Source organism: Heloderma suspectum, chromosome 2 (assembly GCF_057233095.1).
Source record: "Heloderma suspectum isolate Gila_16-S chromosome 2, 16-S_ref, whole genome shotgun sequence".
Classification (NCBI taxonomy): Eukaryota; Metazoa; Chordata; class Lepidosauria; order Squamata; family Helodermatidae; genus Heloderma; species Heloderma suspectum.
Window position 1 is genome coordinate 164,357,058 of NC_139459.1, and position 20,603 is coordinate 164,377,660.

Consider the following 20,603-nt stretch of genomic DNA (forward strand, 5'->3'; position numbering starts at 1 on the left):
GAGATTCTCTGGCTTCTAAATGAATTGTCTTATTCTTTGACTTGTTGGACCACAGCCAAGCAGCCTCCGAGTTGCCTTGCTTTCGGCAACCTTGTATCCCACAACTACCACCAAATAGTGCGTAATGAGGAGTGCGGAGGGCAAACTCTCAAATCCATGATATTGATTCCAGTTCAAACTTAACTTGTCAGGATGCTGCTGAGAAAAGGGCTCTGCCATTTCCTGCCTGGGGGAACCATGACCAATTTAATGCCTCCACGCACCACTGAATGTTTGGGTCCCCACATCCCCTTTGGGATCCGTAATAATCCTGCGGGCGACCTTTCTGCCACGGCCGTGCTCAAGGAGGTGGTTGGGGTCTTACTAGCCCACCTCCTGGGGGCAGTTATATGCATCTGGCTCTCCTCCCTCTGTGTTGCCTCAGGTGGTTCCTGGATGCAGCTGGCCAGCCGCGCTCCTCACGGCTCGTCTTGGCCAACGGCCTGGCTATGGTGGCGGTGTTCTTCGCGGTGCGCATTGCTGCTATCCCCAGCTACTACGCACAGGTCTACTCCTGGTATGGGACCACTGAGTATGAGCGCCTGGGCCTGGGCGTCCAGCTGGCCTGGATCGGGCCCAGCCTTGCCTTGGAAGTACTCAACGTGGTCTGGATGTATCGCATCATTCGTGGCTTCTACCGAGCCTTCTGTCGGTCCGAGCCACGCAAGGCAGCTTGAGGATGGAGAGGTGGCCGTACTTGGCCAGGAACACAGAGTCCTACATCCTGCTGGACAAAAGCTGGGCGTCCCCTTCTCATTCCCGTAGAGGCCAGTGGCCATAGGAACTGCCCCTGACCACCCCTTGGGCCAGGGAAGCCTGGATTCACACAGCTGGAGCATTTGCTTTTCTGTTCCATCAGAGGGAAGTCTTTGTCATCCTGACCAGAATCAGCCATTGGGTGCTGGAGAGTGACATCCACTCATGTTCTGGAGATGGACTTCTAGTGGCGTCGAGCATGGCTGGAGCTGCATAGTTTTGAAGTTGGTGCATGTCCAGCATAGAGTATCCTTTGGCACGCACTGCGAGGGGAGGGAAATACAGCTGGATCGACAATTGCCTGGTTTTACGGCACAGCTGGGGCTTCTCAGGGCTTGTTTTAAGGCAGCTAGGATGGGACTCCATGTGGCTAAATAAGTGGCACTCCTGGAGCCGCCTGTGACCGGAATTCAACCTGTTTCAGCTGTAAGTCCATCAGCAGGATCAATGGGCATCCTTGCCTCCTGGGTTGCAGGGGGGGCTAGCTTCATGGGAGGGATACTCTGAAGGACGAGAAGGGGGAAATAAATGGGAGCCATATTGCCATGGCTGCTATTTTGTCCAAGGACTCCTAGGTGCAGTTTAGGAGTATGTTGGAAGGACAAAGCTGAAAAAGGGTGAATGGATGGAGTAGGCAACTGTTTCCAGTGATGCACTGCAAAAGGAGGGTCATCGGGACCCATTGGTGGGATGTGGCAGGATAGTGGGACAAGGGCTAGGATGGAGCGGCAAAAGGTGTTTTCATGCTGCCGTGTCAGGTTGGAAGTCAATGTTCCATTGGTGAGTTTCCTTCACACAGCCCCCCCCCGCCACACACACACACACACACACACTGTCCCAGGGAACCTACTAAAGTAAAAAAACACAAGAGTTCATAACTCCCCTAACTTAACTGGAACAGAATTTATGGAGCATCCTGATGACATAATCTTCTATTTGTAGCTCCCCCCCCCCAGTGATTTCTTATTTTTTTTTCTTACAAGAAAAAATCTGTTAAGGAAAAAAAAAGATAGAATAGGTGTGCAATGCCTTCTGACAGTTGGTGCTAGGAGCTCTCTGGAAGCATGCTCATTTTTCTTGTGAAAGCTCAAAAGTAAAGCAGTAGAACAAGGGGTGAGCAAAGCTACATGTTCAAAGTGAGCTGCAAGGTTGCCAGGTGATGGATCCAAGGTATGCAGTCGCCTTCCACAATGAACTGCCCAGGTGTTATCTGTCACTCCGAATCTAGACATCTCTCCTCACAATAGCACTGCTTGTAAAGAAACGTCACATCTTCCCGAAACTAAACTTCAATATTTTGTGGCACAGAGAATGGAGTTCCCCTCACCCCTAGCTTATGCATCAGTTGCAATATCGATTGTAGCGCTGTGGATGACGGCTTCCTGAACGTCATGGGCATCCCACTCCTTTTGCCACGTTCCGAACTTGGGGCAGTATCATCTGTCATTCTGCTAGCACAAATGACATTGTGCTAGCAGAAATTAAGCTCCAAACTGTGCACAAGAGGAAACTCCAACTAAAGTTATGTTTGCACAAGCGTGTTGTGCAATAGGCTGCACGGTATGCTTGCACTACCGCCAGTGTAATGCACCATCATTTGTGCAATGGGAAGATTCGGCAGAGCTCTGCTAGCGGTGTTTGGGTTTGCGGAATGACACTGTTTGATACTTCCCATCGTTAATGTCTGTCTTTATTTTTAAACAGGCTTAAGAAGAGCCTGAGCACTCACCCAGCCCAAAACTGAGAGGGCTCGTGCCTGCCTTTAAAAACAGCGGCAGAAACATGCAGTATGACCTTCTTTCTGCTGCCATTTAAATGGGACAAACTATTTCTGGCAGAATGGCTACCCTTTCTCCAGTATGCAAGAAAGCACTGGTTCTGGATCAGGGCTGGCAGAAATGTCATGCGAAGAGATGGCAAATTTTGGCAGTATTTGGTATTCAGTGGCAAATTTGGAAACTGGCCACCGCATTCCAGCAATGGCAGAACTGCAGTGAACTGGGCAGGGAACTCGCTGGAACTCAGAGAGTGCTCAGTCAGCCCAGAAAAGGCCCCTGCTTTGTGGAAAGTTCCATGCGTGTAGTGATGCCTCCTGTGCTGATGTGACACAATGAGGTCATTGCACCACACTGGTGCATGAGGCATCTGTCCACGTGTGGCACAGCCAGCAATTATTAGCCTGCCACAGATAACACGTCTAATCCAGCTAAAGTTATCTTTAGTGCCAACAACATATACTCAACAAGTTATAAAGAGATAGTATACTATTCCTACACTCATGACTTAGGGTGCAACTAGACATGATTGGATCTCCCACTGTTTTATAACAGTTTAATAGTAGCCATGGAGTGGGGTACATATATGTTTTCCCTTGTGGAGCAGCTTTGGGCAGGTGCGGGGAGTTAACTGGGAAAGCAGTGTTTGGAGTGGTCAAAAGCCCCTTCCCCCTGCACCACCATCACGATTGGATTCACCACCTACCCATACCTGTTAGAAATCTGATCGTAGATCTCCCAGGGTCCAGTCACAGATCTCCCCAGGACCCACCTAGTTTGGTCCTAAGCCACGGGGCTTAAGTGACATGTCTACTAACTTGTTCCATTGATTTTCGTGGGACTTGGTCGCAACTTACTTTAGCTGGATCAGGGCTAGGGGTTGCTCTTTGGATTCCCATGAAGGATGGGGTACTTCAGTGCTGGCTCTAGGTTTTGAGGAGCCTGTGGGCAAGACTCCCTCTGTGAGCTCCGCGTCTCCTGGCTGCAAAGAAGGGGACTGCTGCTCCTCTCTGTCACAGGCGCCACATGTTTGCCTGCTCCCTCCTGAGACAGCTGGTGGGTGAGCAAGTGGCGACAGTGGTGAGGGGAGGGAGCAGTAGCCAACACTCCCCCCCCCCGTGGGGATCAGGCCAAGCAGGTGGTGGCAGCTGTGGTCCCTCCTCTCCGCCGTGGGCACTTGCTCGCTCACTGTCTCCCTCTGGGCTAGGTGGGTGAGTGAGCAGGAGGCGATGGCAAAGAAGAACAGGAGGGTCTGGGATGCCGGGGTGTGGGCCTCAGCAGGTATCTGAGGATGTTGATCCCTGGCACCAGCCCTGGGTGCTTGGGGAAAAGCTATCAGGTATCTGAGGATGTATCTGAGGGTGATCAGGTATCTGAGGATGTTGATCTCTGGCACCAGCCCTGGGTGCTCAGGGGAAAAGCTTGGGAAGCACTAACATCAACCACATGTTTGCACAAAGAGGTATGCTTCTTAGATTTCCCTCTCCTCCATCTCTGCTTGTGTTTTCATCTGTAAAGGAAGAGGACTTGATTCCTTTCATTAGAAACAGAGCTGAAACTAATAATTCACCATTTTTCCAAATGCGCCATTTGCTGCTGAAATGTGAATGTGAAATGTTGATGGATTCAAAAGTTCAAATTCACATTTTGAGTGTGAATTCTGACTTCAGAATACAAAATGGGAGCGCTTTAGGCAGCATCCTAGAACCACTCACTAGGGCAGCCTTCCCAAACCTGGTGCCCTCCAGATCCGTTGGACTACAGCTTTCATCATCTCCCAGCCAGCATGGCCAATGGTCAGGGATGATAGGAATTGTCATCCAAAATGTCTGGAGGGCACCACGTTGGGGAAGTGAACTAGGGACTCTGGCAGCCGGGCCCAGGCACTTTTGCTTCTGCACTGCTGGGGCAGCAGCTCTCATGCAGAGGGAGCCACGGGCCTGACCAGCTCTTTGCTTCTCTGTGGCGGCACCCAGATGATGGCTCAAGAGGTGCACTGCAAGGTCATGCTGGCTGGAGATGATGAGAGCTGCATTTCCAATGCATCTGGAGGGCACCAGTTTGAAGAAAGCTCTACTAGGTAGGGAGCAAGCCCCACTGAACAGATGCATATTTATTTATTTATTACTTTTATATCCCACCATTTTTCCTTTGGTAAGACACCCAAGGCAGCGTACATTTTCCTCCTCCTCCTCCATTTTATCCTCACAACAACAACCCTGTGAGGTGGGTTGGGCTGAGAGTCTGTGACTGGCCCAAAGTCACCCAGTGAGCTTCCATGGCCGAGAGGGGACTAGAACCCGGACCTCCCGGCTCCCAGTCCAATACTCTAGCCACTACACCACGCTGCAATAGGATTGCAGAGTTAGTCTTGCTAACATCTCTTGCTTGTTTTGACTTCCATCAAATATGAAATCTCATAAGGTCTCTTGGCAATCAAACACCACTGTGTTACACAGTCAAATATAAAAGATTGTAATCAAATATGGGATATACACTTCTGCTGTGCTCCGAAAGCAAGCTCCATGAGGCAGGGTTGATTTAATTTATAATATTTGCCTTTGCTCCCACCATGCATACACGGAAGAGGAGTAGCCATTCCAATCCATTTTACTGCCAGGTCACACATTGTGTATTTGCAGGGCCACCACCAAACATGCTGCTTTCAGGCAGAAATCTCCAGGGTGAGTTGCGTGGGAAATGTCATGAGGAGGTGGAAAATGTGTACCATTCCTTTGTAAACACATTCCTGTATGGTGAAATAAAGATGCAACTGTGGACTGCCAATGGCAGGTAGATCTCATGTGAGGCTACATTAGTGAGGACTAACCACAGAACAGCAGCAGATTTCTCCCCAACGCAGACATGTTCTGATACTTAGCGTGCGGCTTGCCAGGTTCTCAGCGCACACACTCCCTTCCTTGATCACTGCAAGCGTTGCACTAATCCTGATGCTGATCCTTCCCCTGACTCCCATTGTACCAGGCCAGTGGATATAAACTTCACCAGGCATAGGGACTGTGCAGTGATGGGCCAAAGTCTGAGAAGAAATTTCAGGTAGAGATTTAATTTAATCCTAAGTCATTGGAGCACAGCACCAAAATGTGGCCAGAGATCCATGCTGCACTATGTACACTTCCCACTATGCACCCTTTCCACCTCTTACTCTACAGAACTTTTCCCTCATGCAAATCTCACAAAGATAGCTTTGCTGTGAAGGCCAGGTCAGACCCAGGAGGTGGGCTGGTGGGGTGGAGGGGTTCATCTTGTTTTGTTGTACTGGATGAATGTTATTTTAGCTGTGCAATGTGTAAAGTGTTTTGCATCATTTTATCTTGGTTGCCCTTACTGCAACCAAGCTAGGGAGGTCACTATTCCTATTTACAGATGACAAACCAAGGCAGAGAGAGAAGGAGACTTGCCCAAGGCCACTGGTGAGTAACTGGGTGACTATGGAGCTGTGGGCCCATTTGGCTCCCAGCCCCAGGTCAATATTTAGCTTTCATTAAAAATGTGGTTTTCTTTTCGGATGTCGGATTGCCAAACATTTGGAATGACATATCTCTCCCTGCACTGTGCTGATCCTTTTCAGTGACTGAGGCCCTTAACCATTCAACCTTTAATGGATCCTAGCCTGGACAGCAGATCATCACAGTATGATGGTGATCTGCTGTAGAGAGAAATCATTCCATTATTAAGGCTAAAAACCACTACAGGGTTTACCTGCGCAAGCCCCATTGAAATGCTGCTTTCGTTAATTTCAGTGGGGTTTGTACAGAAGAATTTCCTGATGGATTGTGCCCTACAACTGCTCTGAACCAAACCAACTGACACCAGGTGCTAAACATCTTGGGCACATTTGAATAAGAATTTATACACTCGGGCTATTTCTTACATTCTTATAAAACTACCTGGGTGCTGGGAAAGTTGAGCAGTCATTTTTAGAAGAAGCTGGTGAGAGGTTTGTTCCCAAAACTGTGCCTTAAAAGGCTTTGCCAAGTGCTCAGCATCACCCCAGAAGTCTGAAAAGCACCCTCAATTTCTTAGGATGGGTACAGCTGATGGCATATATCATTCTGCTCCGAACAAACCTATTCCCCATATTCCTGCAGTGGAAATTCTGTTGCTGATTTTCTCCTGCAATTTATAGAATGGTTGAATCCTCACCTATGCAGTGTTTGTAATTTTCTAACCTCCATTAATTAACTGGAATCAGTGAGTGTTAATATAATAAATAAGATTAATTTATTAAATTTTAGTCTCCTCTCTCCATTCTTGTCTCTGTATGTGCGTGCATCTGAGTATTGTGGATGTTTACATTTCAGTCTGCTGTGTGGCTGGATACACAGAGAAGTATGCATGTACCATATATGGATAGCTGGACCTTGAAGGTGTATTTCATTGCATTTCTCCCCTGGGTTTCTCAACTTACACCTGGTGTGCTCAGCCATGGATACTCGCCCTGCGCAACATGAAAATGAGGGGGAATCTGACATCACCCCAGGCCAATACATCCAGAACCCAAGAGGGTAGATGTACTGCTGCTAATAAAACAACTGGCAGACAGTATATAACCCAACCTTCCCCAACCTCATGGCCTCCAGGTGTTTTGGACTTCAACCCCAGCTAGCATGGCCCATCATTAGGAATGTTGGTAATTATCCCAAACATCTGGAGGGCACCAGGTTGGGGAAGGCTGAATTAGCCCAACCCTATTCCCTCCCCCCACCCTCACAACCTCAAGCATTACTTCTGTGCGGCATCAGAGGCGGTGGCAAAGTGAGTGTTTATATCCAGAGGATATAGAATTAATTGGCTGTTGTAGTAACGTGCAGAATTTCGAAACCATCTCTAAACAGCAGGACCAGCCTGGCTTGTTGCCCAGTCTGAATCCTCTAAACCTTGGACATTTCTGCAGCTTCTTCACCAATTGGGAGCAGGGAGGAAAGAGTATAAATGAATTAGCTTTAGAAACTAAGTGGCTGCAGTGCATTATGGAATGAAGCAGAGAGGAGCAAAAGGGACAGCTTTCCAGCCAAAACGGACTGTACAGGCAAGGCGCTTTATCCCACCAAGTCGGTTCCTGAAGAGGAGAATAATATACACAGCAGGTAAAGTGATAGCTTTTGCTGGCTACTCTTTATGTGAGTGTAGCCAGTAAAGCTTCTGAGTGACAGAGAGCGCCTTTCAACTAAAAGTGCTAACAGCAGCAGAAACATTTATATCACACTTTTTATGTGTTCAAAGTACTTTGCATACATAAATATGTGTTCTTAAGGTGTCACGTGGCTCTTCTGTTGTCCTTGCAGCAACAGACTAGCATGGCTCTGCCTCTGGAAATAGGGAACGTTGCAAAGGAAGTGCTGCAGATGGTGCTGGGCCCATTCAGAGAAATAACTTCCCTTACTGGTTTATCTGGGGCTGTAAAGAGACAATCGGGGCTGCCCTACTGACGATGCCTAGTGCTACCCAGTTATTGCTCTTCCCCTGTAAGCTACAAGCGTAACTGATTTCCCACACTTTGGGGTGCTGGTATTAAAGTGCTTGTATGTGTACATCCTGCTAAATTGCATCCACACTAGTGAGCATGACATAGCCCTATGGACGGAAAAGGGAACATTCACCTGAGCCTGCCGTTTTTTAAACCATTCCCTCCCCCTGCCCCCAGGCATTTTTTTAAATACTTGTTAACAGTTGTGCTAAACTGCTTACTTAGCAGTTTACTTAGGTGCCACTGCACCATTATTTCAGTGATGTTAACAAAGAGAAGAAAAAATAACCAAACCAAAAATTAAGGGTTGGATCCAGCATTGTGAGTGGAGATTATTGCTTGTGAAAACACATCTGCATCCTCTCCTCCCCCTCACGCACCCTGCACATTTTTCTGGAATGTTGGGGGACCCTCCGGAACAGATTTGTAGGGTGCATGGGGGGCTGCAGGGGAGGAGGAGAGGGGGCAAAAGTCTCCGCTTACTGTATCACAATGCTGGATCTAACCCAAAGATGGCACTGCCTGGAATGACAGAAGAGAGCATGTTTCAAAACATTTTTTTCAATTAATGCTTGTTCATTTCAGTGCTATTGTGCAAGTTCGTAATTTTTAAACTATAGACAACCCCCCCACAAATTAGAAGATCAGTTCAAAAAAGATGCGGCTAAAATGGCACCTACCAAAATGGCAACGGTGAGGGCATGCCAAGGTATAAATGTGTGGGGTTAGGCTCACCTGAAATGTCAATGCCCGTGTCAAAACCATACCTCTTATAAAAGATGGGAGGTGAACTACATCTGGGAAGAAGGCATTACTGTCCTACCATTTCTCTTCTTTTTTAAGGTCAGGTTTTCTGTAGTCTGAAATAAGAGCAAAGAAGCACAGGGGAAACAAAAGAAGACGCTTTGAGGATGGCTTGTAACAAAGCATGGCTGTGCAACCCTACCCTAAATGGCAAGGGTAGAAACTCACTGATTTCCTCCAGCATCTGTCAGTGGAAGAGGAATGGCTGGTGATGCCCCACCCCAGCCACTTTTGAAGTGACCTGAAACTTTGCATTGGAAGGATATTTCCTATGATTTTGCCACCTCTCTCCATCTCCCCCCGGCTCCCAGCACAAACAACTTCAACCTTGTAATTAGAGCACACATAATGTTTACACTTGCATACATTTAAGAGCATGAGTGAACATATGCACAACACTGTGAACGCTTATGTGTATTTGGCTCTTCTGATATTTTCTGGTTAACGAGAGTGCTCCAGAGTCTCAAATAAAGGGAAAGAGAAAAATACTTCCTCAAATTATCTGAGACTGCACAGTTTCCTGACTTAAACGCTGCCAGGTTCTCAGCTACCATTGTGTAACAATTCTGACTTTCCCTCCTTAACAGTTTTTCTGCAGTAAGGAAAAGAATGGAAGAAGGAGTGGGACAACACAGGAGAGTTATGAGTGGAAGATGGTGTTGTCTAGACCCCTGTGAAAGTCAGTGAATGCAGTAGGCCGATGGCGCAATAAATGCCTTGTCTGGAAGCACCGTAGGGCTGGAGAAGCCAGGATTCAAATCCCAACTCATTCATGACATCCACTGCCTAACCTGCCTTACAGGACTGTTGTGAGGATAAAATGTGGAGGAGACCATGTATGCCACCTTGAAGGAAAGGTGGAATAAATACGTAATTTTTTTTAAGGCTCCCTGTCTTGGACTTGGTTGCAAACTTGGCAACATCCTCCCCAGCCTAACCCATTCTTCACTACTCAGCAGATGTCTTTGGAGAAGGATTTGTCTTTCTTATGTACTTTGTTAAACCTATTAAGCATCTTTGAAAGGAATTGCGTCTCTTCCTGTTCATACCATTCCTGGGCCATCAACGTGCCCTTCAAATATGGCCAGGCAATCCATACCTGTAGAAGTGCCCGGAACTGTAACTCACCTAACAAATTTGGCAAAGCAGAAAGAACGGAGACCAGGCAAGCTGGCTCCCAACATTACTAATCAAAATATTTTGTTCAGCTATTCTGGCTTTCCTTCCTTAATGGAAAGAAGAAAGATGGAAGAAGAGGTGGGAAAAGATGGGAGAGTTGAAATAATCACCTGGGCCCCCTGCAAAGTTCCGTGGATGAGGCAGCGTAATTGCAGAATAAAAGGCTTATCTGGAAGCACCCTGAGAGACAGTGGCAAGAAGAGGGCATCAAACCTTTAGACTGGAATTTGCCCCTGAATCAACCACTGGAATGCCTTGCAAGAGGAGTGTGTGGTGCCCACAAGAAGACCAGCTGTTTGGCAAGTGGGGTAGCCCCCGAAGAGCTGGGAAGACTGAGAACATTTTTTACGCATGGGCAGGAGCCTGTAGGGGCAGCTGGAAAATGTTCTCTAGAGCCAGTAGTAAGTAGAATATATTCTCCTGTAGCAGCAGGGGCGTTCTTGACATTTTGACCAGTTTAGCCAATCCCTGCTACCCAGAATCCTTTGGTAGTGCATTTGGCATACCTTACCATGGGGATGGTAGATTTTACCCCTCTCATCTGCCTCTCTGTATAACTCAGTTCACCCCAGCCTCCTCAGCCTTGCCACCTGTCTGTGTGCCATCCATGGCAAGCATTGGCACACTGGCCAGTTTGCCTGCTGCCACCCACAGCAGTGCAAAGGAACGGCACAGTCACCCTGTGGGTTCCCTTTCCTTGCACGGGAGATCCCGAATGATGACCTCACTCCTCCAGCAGCTCTTTCCAGGAGCCGTGGATGCCACATCATTTGAAGCACTAGACATCAACCATGTGGCCCTGCCAAGTGGGATGCTGCAGTAGCGAGCCGGTAGCAGTCTTGTTCTCTGCCCTGGAAAGCAACACACCACACACGCACACACAGAGGCTGTGTTTACCAGGCGGGGGGTGGGGGGTGACGTCAACCCAACCGCCAGGGTTCTATAAATGGAAATGCTCATTCTTAGTAAAGATGCAGCATTCAGCGGGGGGAAGAGGGGGAAGCTCTGATTCAGCCGCCATGCATCCCAGCTTCACATCATCAGCAAAAATTAAACTCCCAGCAGCTCCCTCAGGAATTGATGAGTTTGTATGTGCCAAGTGACACAGTGAGCTTTGAGGGCGACTGGAGTTAACTATGTGGGTGCTACATGGTGGACCGATGCAACACACAGAAGGACCTGCCTGAAACACAGACCCATGATCCACCTATGGTCTACCCTAAACAGCCGTGCCTCTCCCATATCTCTGGCAGAGATTTTTGCTGGCCCTGCTCAGGAAAATGCTTAACTGGAGACCAAACCTGAGATATTTTAAATGCAAAGTACATGCTGTATTAGATACTGTGATATTAAAATATGTTTAACCTTCTGTACCACATGTGTAGCAAGCCACGTAGGCCACCTGAAACTAATGTAATTGAAGGGCTCATTTGAAGAACCATTAGGCATGATCCAGACCAGCCTCCCCCAATCTGATGCCCTCCAGATGTGTTAGACTGCAACACCCATCATTCCCAGCTGTATGGCCAATCTCCCATCATTCCCAGCCACCATAGTCACTGGGAATGCTGGCTGGGAATGATGGGAGTTGCAGCCCAGCACATCTGGAGGGAACCAGGTTGGGGAAAGGTGATCCAACCAAAGTTGTCACGTGAACGTGGCTGATGCTTAATGGCACCACTGGTTCCTCTCGCTCAGGCAGACTAACATGTCCTCTCATGGGCAGTGGCGCTCCCAGCCATGCTGCTCCCTCAGCTCCTTTAACTGGAGGGGATGGGACCAGGGTTAGGGGCCATAATCAGGCATGGCCTGTGCTCTATTGATCTGACTGAGAGAGAGTTGTGGAAATTTCACCCTCTTGTGACTTTTCTTTCTCCTCAGTTTCAATTTTCACATGGCCTTACAAAAGCTTTCCTCTGTGGTATGTTACCACACCCTGAAAATATTATGGTTGTATTGTTATATTGTGGTTTTAATCTTCTATATTTTTTAAATTGTTTTATTGTGTGTTGTTTGGTTTTAATTTTTGTGAACCGCCCAGAGAGCTTCGGCTATTGGGCGGTATAGAAATGAAATGAATAAATAAATAAATATAATACATGTTCACGTTCCACCTTAAAAATGTCCATGCTCATTGGCCCTGGTATCATCTCTGATTCTTTTCTAAAACTCTGTTGTTAGGGTTTAACTCGCAAGCTCTCTATTTCATATCATTTAGTTTCATTTGGCCCTTTTATATTAGCTTCTTTTTCTAGCAAAGACTCTATAGCAAGATTACCAGAGAATCCGTTTTCCTGTAAGTGGAATTAAGCTCAAACTTGTTTCCATTACCATTCTTTTTTTCTTTCATTTTTATTTTACATTAAATAATAAAATATGTTAATATGGGCATAGTAACAGCCCCAGAGAGTTTGAAGTATGGTGGAGCTGTTTAATTGGGGAGGGACCTTTACGTCTATCTCTATGTATATATACCTCTGGGATTTGACTTTTGAAGAGTGAAGACACATGTAACATTCTTAACAGAAGTCTCACCATTTCTTCGCTAACAGTGTAAACCTGACTTCACAGCTTCCCTGACACACATACATATGTATGCTGGACCAGCTCTCAGTCTTACTCCTTTCTTCTTAGTTCAGGTGGGCTGCCTGTGCTTTGGGCTTTTTAAATGTTAGGACTGGCACCGTATCATACTTACATAAAATAACCCTCTTTCAAACTTACACTGTCCTCCCCTCGCCCTCCTTTTCAGGCACCTAGGTCTATGCAAACCTCACAGCATGATGGAGAAACTGGTCATCTGAATCCACCCTCTCATGCTATGCTGATGACTCTCAAGACTCACATGAGGCTTGATCAGACCATCTGAGATTAGCCAAATAGCATCTGTGAGGACCAGTGAATTGAGAGCATGTTGGTAGACCGGAGATCAGTTTCCCACTTTGATACAGAATTGGTTGACCCTCCGCCTGTCTTTCCTGGCTAGGCAAATTCTGTGTGCAGAGGCAGTAGAACTCTGAGCACCTAGAGCTGGGCCAAGGTTTTAGGGAAGGACCATCATCTCCATGCCCTACTCATGAGCTCAGAGTCATCTGGCTAACCACTGCTGGAATCAGAAAGTCAGACTTTGGTCAGATCCAGCAAGGCACTTCTGTTGGTGTGGTCTAACCATGACTGTGAAATGGGAACAAAAACAATGACCAAATCACAAGGTTGTTGTGAAGCTGAATTGTTTGCATCCAAAGGAGGGTCCTGTTCCGGCCAGGCATAATAACCTCACCCTGTCATTCCTCTTGGTTCCTTCCATCTGTTATCTTTACAGGATCAGGCAAGCTCCCAAATCAAATGACCCAAGAAGGGGAAGCTACACGAGATCCTCAGTAGGCTAACTGGAAGCTAAACCAGGAAGGGGGCTGCCCCTACCCCCATGCTGCCAAACCTCCTGACATAACAGTGCATGCTTTGTTTGTTTATGGAATGTATATCCCACCTTTCAAACATTTTCTTTCCCCAGGGTAGTTAGAAATAGGTACATGTGTGCTGGGCTGGCTACAGATTTGAGGGCCCCCCTCTGCAGAGGGCCCTTTGGTGGACCCCTCCAACACCAGTGGGCCCCAGCAGGCTTACCTAGTGGCACACCCAGAGAAGCATTGCAATCAGTGGTGGGCAGCAGGGTCTGAGCTCTGGCTGGGTGACCAGCCAGATGGGCAATTAATAAATTTAATTAATTAATTAATATTTTAATTTCCTGCAATGCTCCCAATGTAGTGACACTCTGGGGCATTGTGGGAAATTAAAATGGCACCCCAGAACCAGTTTCCCAGCTCGGGGAGCAGGACAGATGTCAGCACAGTGGTTGGCCCTGCGGGAACACCGGGGCTCTGGGGGCTGCCCATGGGTGCTGCGTGCTGACACAGGGCCTATGTGTGGATGTGTGTGGGATGGGACAAGGGATGCTCACAAGGGATCTTCACAAGGTAATTTAGTTATTCCCAAAGTCTGAGTTGTTAACCATAATATTTTTTATAAAAGAAGGATGTATTCCTCTCATCCAAAGACTGCCTAAAAGGTGGCACTGGGGTTTACAGTCCTAATTAATAATCACGCAAACAAAGTTGATTAAACAGACATCAAAACCAAAGATAATGAAAATGAAAAATTACCTGAAAGAGGGAATCTACTCAGAAATATGACCTGAAGGAATGAATCTACACCTCTGCCACCCTTTGACCTCACTGTGTGAATGTGAAAGTGACTTTGAAGCCATGTTCAAGATCAGCAACAAAACGCTAATCAAGGGATATACGGAGTGTGTAAAGTCAGTCCCGTCTGTGTTTTGCGGATTGTCAGGCGCCTGTCATCCTGGCATCCACCCATGGAAGGAATCGGATTTTTTTTTAGTTTCCAAATTTGCTCAGATGCAAAGTTGCACAAATGCAAAGGACAATATGGCACCTCTGCCCTACATTTCACATGCAAATGTTGTCCACACTTATGCTGTCTCTCACACACATGCACACACACCACACAGCAGCATGGTATGGCACCTCAGTTAAAAGATGCCTATGTTATAGTGCATATTAGAAGGGGAATATAGCGTTAGGCATGTGCAACGCACCTCTGGGCAGTAAGAAGTCTGAGGGGCTCCAGCACTCACCAAGGATTCAGTTTCCTTCAAAGGAGGTCACTAGAGACTTAGCATTTCTGTGATATGAAGTTTATTTACATAGATATACAGGCTGAGCATAAGAGGGGGGGTTCACAGCATTAACACTTCAACAGTTCCCTGCTGTTTACATCAGATGCACAGGGCACCATAGGATTTCTTGCAGAGAGAAAAGTCAGTTGTCTGCCTCCTTTTCAGATGCAGGTCTAGGACCGACTGCCTCCAGCACACACACAGCTTGCTTCTATTGTTCTCACCCCAGACTCAGTTAGCACATTCCTTAGGGAGGGGAAGAGAAAGACAAGCCCCCTGCAGAACAGTCTATCTCTGGCCATCTCTGAGGACAGCCACCACTCAGCTAATCTCAGTAACATAGGAAATCTGCCAAGCTAAACTTGGTTTGACCCATTTTAGCCATCTCTTTTCACCAGGGCTGACCCCACCATTAGGCAAAGTGAGGCAGATGAGTCAGGCAGCAGATGCTGGGAGGTGGCAGGAAGGTGTCAGCGGAGATTGCTGTGTGCCACACAGCCTGCCCTGCACTTCTTAAGCTAGTCTCTTGCCTTCAGGTGCAGTGGAGGACATAGTCCCTTCGCCAGCGTTGAAGGAGGATTCACGTGACAGCCCAGTCGGCTTTTGTACATGGAATGGGAGGGGGCGGCAGCTCACCCTTTGCCTCAGGCAGCCAAATGTATTGGGCCAGCCCTGTGACACTCACAGGTTCACCAGGTGAAAGGGGGCAGGAATCCTTGAAAGCTCATTTAGACCGATCCCCAATCCAGAACACTAGGATGTTCTGCAAGTGACACTAAGAAAACTTTTAGCCTCTTGTTTTTGAACTTGTGAATGGTGCTAATGCGGGAAGCATCAAATGTCTGTGTCTCTTTCCTCTTTTTTTTCTAATTTAACAATATTTCCATACCACCTGTCATGTAAAACATATTCAGGCAGTGTACAATGATAAAACCGTAATACAAGTATCTAAATATGAATATACAATAGAACTAAAACATCCTAAGACATAACCAATGGCTATCCCCCGAAAAGGGGGAGGGCGGGGAGATTCAAAATGACAGGCATCAAAAATCATCACACGCCAAGGTGAATAAAGAAGTCTTCAGCATGCACCTGAACTGACATCAGAGTTGGTGCATTTTTTTATTTCTGGGGGGAGGGTATTCCGGAGAGTGGGTGCTGTCGCAGAAAAGGCCCTCTTCCTGGTTGTTGCCTGATGGACATCTGCAGCATGTGGCACAACCAAGAGGGCCTCTGATGATGCTTGCGGTGGCATTCCCTCGGGTATCCTGGTCCCAACTTCTTCAGGGCCTTGTAGGTTAATACCGAAATCTTAAACCTGGCCCCGCAGCGAATTGGCACCCAGTGCAGTTCTTTCAACAACAGTGTTATATGGCAGTTGCTAGATGTATCATACAGTAATCTTTCTGCTGACTCCTGCAGCTTCCAGAAGACACAGGAGGGCAGTCCCACATACAGCACATTACAGTAGTCAAGACGTGGGGTCGATTTACAGACACCATTTATAGACATCCTTAGCATCATGTATGAAAACCATGTTGCAATGTTAGAAGCTCCAAGCCAGCGAGTTGCTGGCTCTGTCCCTTGGGCTGGCAAGAACATGTCCTAATCTCATCCATTCTGTTAAGAACCCTGTGAGGTAGGTCACTCTTATTTCCATTTTAGAGCTGGGGGACCAATAGTGGGAAATTAGGCATTTCCCATGTTTCTGCATCACACCCGAAACGTTGCCCGGACTTCGTGAGATTAAATCAAAGAGGCCTCATGGGGAAGAAAGAACTGAAAAAGGGGACAGACAGACTCTGATTTCCCCGTTTCATGGTCAGCTAAACAGTCAGCCTGAAATGTATTAGTGGGGGGGTGGGGTGGGGGAGGAATGTCACCCTTGCCATGCACAGCATCAGCTAGCACCAACCTGAGGACTTGTTAACGAGTGGGGGGTCTGAATAGCGTGCCCCTGCCCTCCAAGGATTCTCCAAGGCCCCATTTCTTTGCTACTTTCCCATATAAAGGCTGAAAATGTGCACCACTTGGCTTAAGGCAAACATGTTTATAAAAGTGCCGTGGAACCTGGCACCCGTGCAGGCTCCCGCCCTCCCCCGTGCGCTCATTCTGGCCTGCATGGTCTCAATGGCCCGCTGCTGCTTGCTTCTGATTGTTACCAGATTTATGGACAGCCAAGGAAAAGGGGGAGGAAAAAAACAGAAAAGCAAAGCAAGTGAGGAAGGATGCTGGACTTATAAGGTAAGTAAAGAGCAGGACTCAATCTGCTACAGCCAGAAGTTTGGCTCATTACTTAAAGCAGTCCTGAGATAAATGAAAGCCGCCAGCCCTCCCCCTCCCTCAACTCTGTGCCAGAAACGTTCAGATGTGCAGAGTTGAAAACCTTACTTCAATAGGATGGCGAAGGGCGTATAAACCAGCAGTTCGAGCAAGGGGAAGAGAGCCAAGCCTCTGTTCCATTTGCTGGCATGGAGTTGGGGCAGCCCTCCTGCATTCTCTTCTTTGCTTTAGAACAGGGCCTCCAGATGTCTTGGTCTACAACTCCCAGGATCCTTCACCATTAGCTGTGCTGGCTAGGGCTGATGGGAGTTGTAGGCCAAAACAGCTGGAGAGCCAGAAGTTGCCCATCCCCTCTCTAGAAAACTTACGAGGCAGAGGGAGAAGCCTTTAAACCAGAACTCCTGGGTTCTACCACCAGCCCAGCTCTGCTAGGGTAATGGTAACTAGCATCCACAGTAGAGCAAGCACATGGATGAGGATGTGGCTCCTGGGAGCCACATGTGACGAGAGCCTTTAAAGCAGACAGCCCAGCTTTGCAGGGAAACAACACCCACAATGGCTGCTCCAATCTCGTAACATTCTGAAAGGCTGTAAACCAGAGGCCTTGAACCTCTTTCAGCCTGAGGGCCGAATTCAGTTTCAGAGAAGGTCTTGGGGGCCATATTCCGCTAGTGGGCAGGGCCAAAGGCAAAAAGGGACCAGGCCAAAGGCAAAAGAGGCAGGCCCCAAATGCCAGCACAGTGTAGCTTAGAGCTCTTACTGCCAGCAGCTGAGCCTCAGGAGAAGCATTTCAACCTTTTAGAATGGGGAAAGAACTGCACAAAAGTCGGGAAGCCACCGAATGATTGATGGTCAGGGCAAAGGGGTAGGGCCATCTGGGGAAAGGCCTGATTGAGGCCTCAGGTGGGTCCCAATGGCTGCTTAGGGCAAGAACATTTTTAGGGTTACCATCGAAGAAGCATCAGGCAGTTTAGCAAATGTGCCTCAGGAGTAGTATCCAATGTTAGTCCTACTTAGTGTAGAGCCCTTGAAATGAATGGGACTTAAGTTAGTCATGACTAACTTAATTCCTGTTCATTACAGTGGGTCTAGTCTAAGTAGGACTAACATTGGATACTGTGCAGGATCTCCCGCAACGCTGAAGGAGGTCCTTTGTGACATTGCTCTGGGATGCCCCAGCATCCTCTGCAAAACTGCAAGAGATCCTGGAGTGCCCAGCCTGGATTCTTCAGGGTGGCCAAATGTCCTCGGCTGGTCCTGCCTGTGATGCACAGTTGGAAGCGACGGGTGCTGTTTTAGGATCACCTCCCACCTAGAGCCCCCTTTGCTCCAGAATGCTGAGCCTGGCTATGAGTGTCCATTCATGCATCTCTGCTCTGGGCACTTTTAGTAGAAGAATGAGATATAAATAAACCATTGAGTGTCATTTATTATAATATTCTTCCAGTCAGATGGACACAGTTTTTCCTTGATGGTATAGCGGATATGCTCCATCCAAAGCTTCTTTTCATATCAGACCAGGATACTGTGGACCCAGCAGTGCGTTCTTGACACACCTGCAAACCAGCTTCTTCAGAACTGTGCTGGCACAACTTGAGAACTGAGAGAGAGAGAGAGAGAGAGAGATTCATTCCCTTGTGGGGTTTGTAAATCCATCACATAATTTGGCTCTTTCCTCTTGCTTTGGCTCTTCAATACAGTAGGACAGTGAAGCCACCTATTCATACAAATTGTGTAAGCTCACCAACCCCACTGGTTGCTAAGGAACGTGACCTGTGTTCTTGTGGAAAGATAGCTGACTGGACCTCCTGCCCAGTTCCCAGGGAAGTACTGGGGCCAGGCCCCATCAAAGTTCACTTTTACATCATAGGTTTCTAGAAGCAACTGCAAATAAGGAGCAGAAGGATCAGGCATAGGGAACCTATGTAGTTTGGGTTGGCATGTGTAGGGCCCTGAATGTGTGGAGGGGATCAGCGGCCAGGCCAGACGGAGCAGTCTTGGTGCCACGCTCTGTGTGGTCATTTGTACTGCTGTACACTTGAAGACAGTCTGCACCGCGAAGTCATCACCAAGTTGCTGTTCATAAGGAAAAGTGCGTGCCTGCACGCCGTTTATAGGAGAAATGCTCCTAGTGTCTGGTATAGCTTGGTGACCCCATTAGTCGGGTACTTTTTTGAGGCAACATTTGTTGAATCTGAACAGTTATTCATTATTGTTTTTAATATGTTATTTTGATTTTAACTATTATTTCTTCTTGCATAAAGTACTTTGCACTTTGGCAAAGTGGGATACAAATTTCATAGGTAAATAAATAAAAGATCTACTTCCTTTGTGATGAGAGTACACTGGAGACATGGTGTTTCTGGTTATCTCTTTATTTACAAATATTTATTTATTTAGGTATTTATACCTAGCTCCTTCACAAAGCAGCCTACAATGCAACTAAAATGGTATAAATGCAGTTTAAAAACAAACAAAACCAATACTACAACAATACAATCAATATGGAAGCAGTTGAAAACCAGAGACCAGTAAAAACACAGCAAGAAATAATAAAAAGCTTTCCATTCTTAAAACAGAAAGTCAGGGGGTTTGATGAATCTCCCTGGAGACAGAGGCAGAAGCCCAGGGCTCCACTCAACCGAATGAGCATGGGAAGAGTGGGGTACGCCCAAACACAGTAGGGGTGGCTTAGCAGATTTTGAAGTAAGAGAAATAATACACATTACCATCTAAACAGAGATTCCCTCATAAGACCATTAAGTCCAGAGTCTAAATTTACCTGACTGAACCACTGGTTCCACAACCATGGGGACACCACTGTGAAGGCCCTGTCTTCAGTTCCCACCGTGGGTGCTTCCAGATGTGGCTTTTATCATGCCAGTGCTCTGCCTCATTCACAGAATGTTGCAGGGGGTCCAGATGATTACTTGGTTCACATGACATGCCAGCCCACAGTGGCTTAATTACCTGGCAGGGGGCTGTTCTTTGTGCCAGGCCTCCACGTGTGTCCCACTTGCCATGGCTTGTTGAGCCATGTGAACCCAGGTGGCAGGGGTTGTTTGAGGGTTAGACAACTTTCAAATAACCCTAAAATAAGCCATGAGTATTTTGAGGGTTGTCTAACCCTGAAACACCCCCTCCTGCCTGGGTTTGCACAACGCGACAAGCCACAGCAAGCCAGATGGTAGTGCTAGGAGCCCTCCATCTGGAAGCACCCCCTGTCTGTTGAGCTTGTCTGGGAATCAGTCAAGTACTCAGACATACACCACTAGTCTATTCCTTCAAAAACACTAGGACCCCCGATCCTTCTTTTCAGACATCTTCAAAGCTCAAGACTTCTCCGCCTTGAGTGCCATTTTTCTTGGTAGAAAAATGGGGTACAAATCAGATAAATAAACTGTTTCTGCAGCCCTGCCCAACTGTGTGTGTGTCAGGCTGTCCTAATTAGTAGTCCCCCAGCCATCTATGCTCATTCAAGAAACATCTTCTAGCTATCAAATGCCATTGACCTAGTATCTTCAGTTAGCTCCAGAAAAATTGACTGGCCATTGTTGCTCATGAGTAAGCAGTC

The 20,603-nt window shown here is 47.3% G+C and overlaps 1 protein-coding gene and 1 long non-coding RNA gene across 2 annotated transcripts in view; one reads left to right on the top strand and one right to left on the bottom strand.

The window, feature by feature from the left end:
• Positions 1–6,366, top strand: part of LOC146353093 (TLC domain-containing protein 4-like) — a 31,917-nt gene extending 25,551 nt beyond the window's left edge. Inside the window, exon 7 of the mRNA XM_084835686.1 lies at positions 425–6,366. Coding sequence (XP_084691812.1) covers positions 425–716 — 292 coding nt within the window. The 3' untranslated portion in view covers positions 717–6,366. The remainder of the gene's footprint in view (positions 1–424) is intronic.
• Positions 4,761–6,834, bottom strand: LOC146353094 (uncharacterized). The gene is made up of 2 exons (XR_014787975.1): positions 6,347–6,834; positions 4,761–6,293 (listed from the first exon to the last, which is right to left on the bottom strand). It is a non-coding gene; the product is annotated as an uncharacterized LOC146353094 (long non-coding RNA).
• Positions 6,835–20,603: the final 13,769 nt, after the last annotated feature.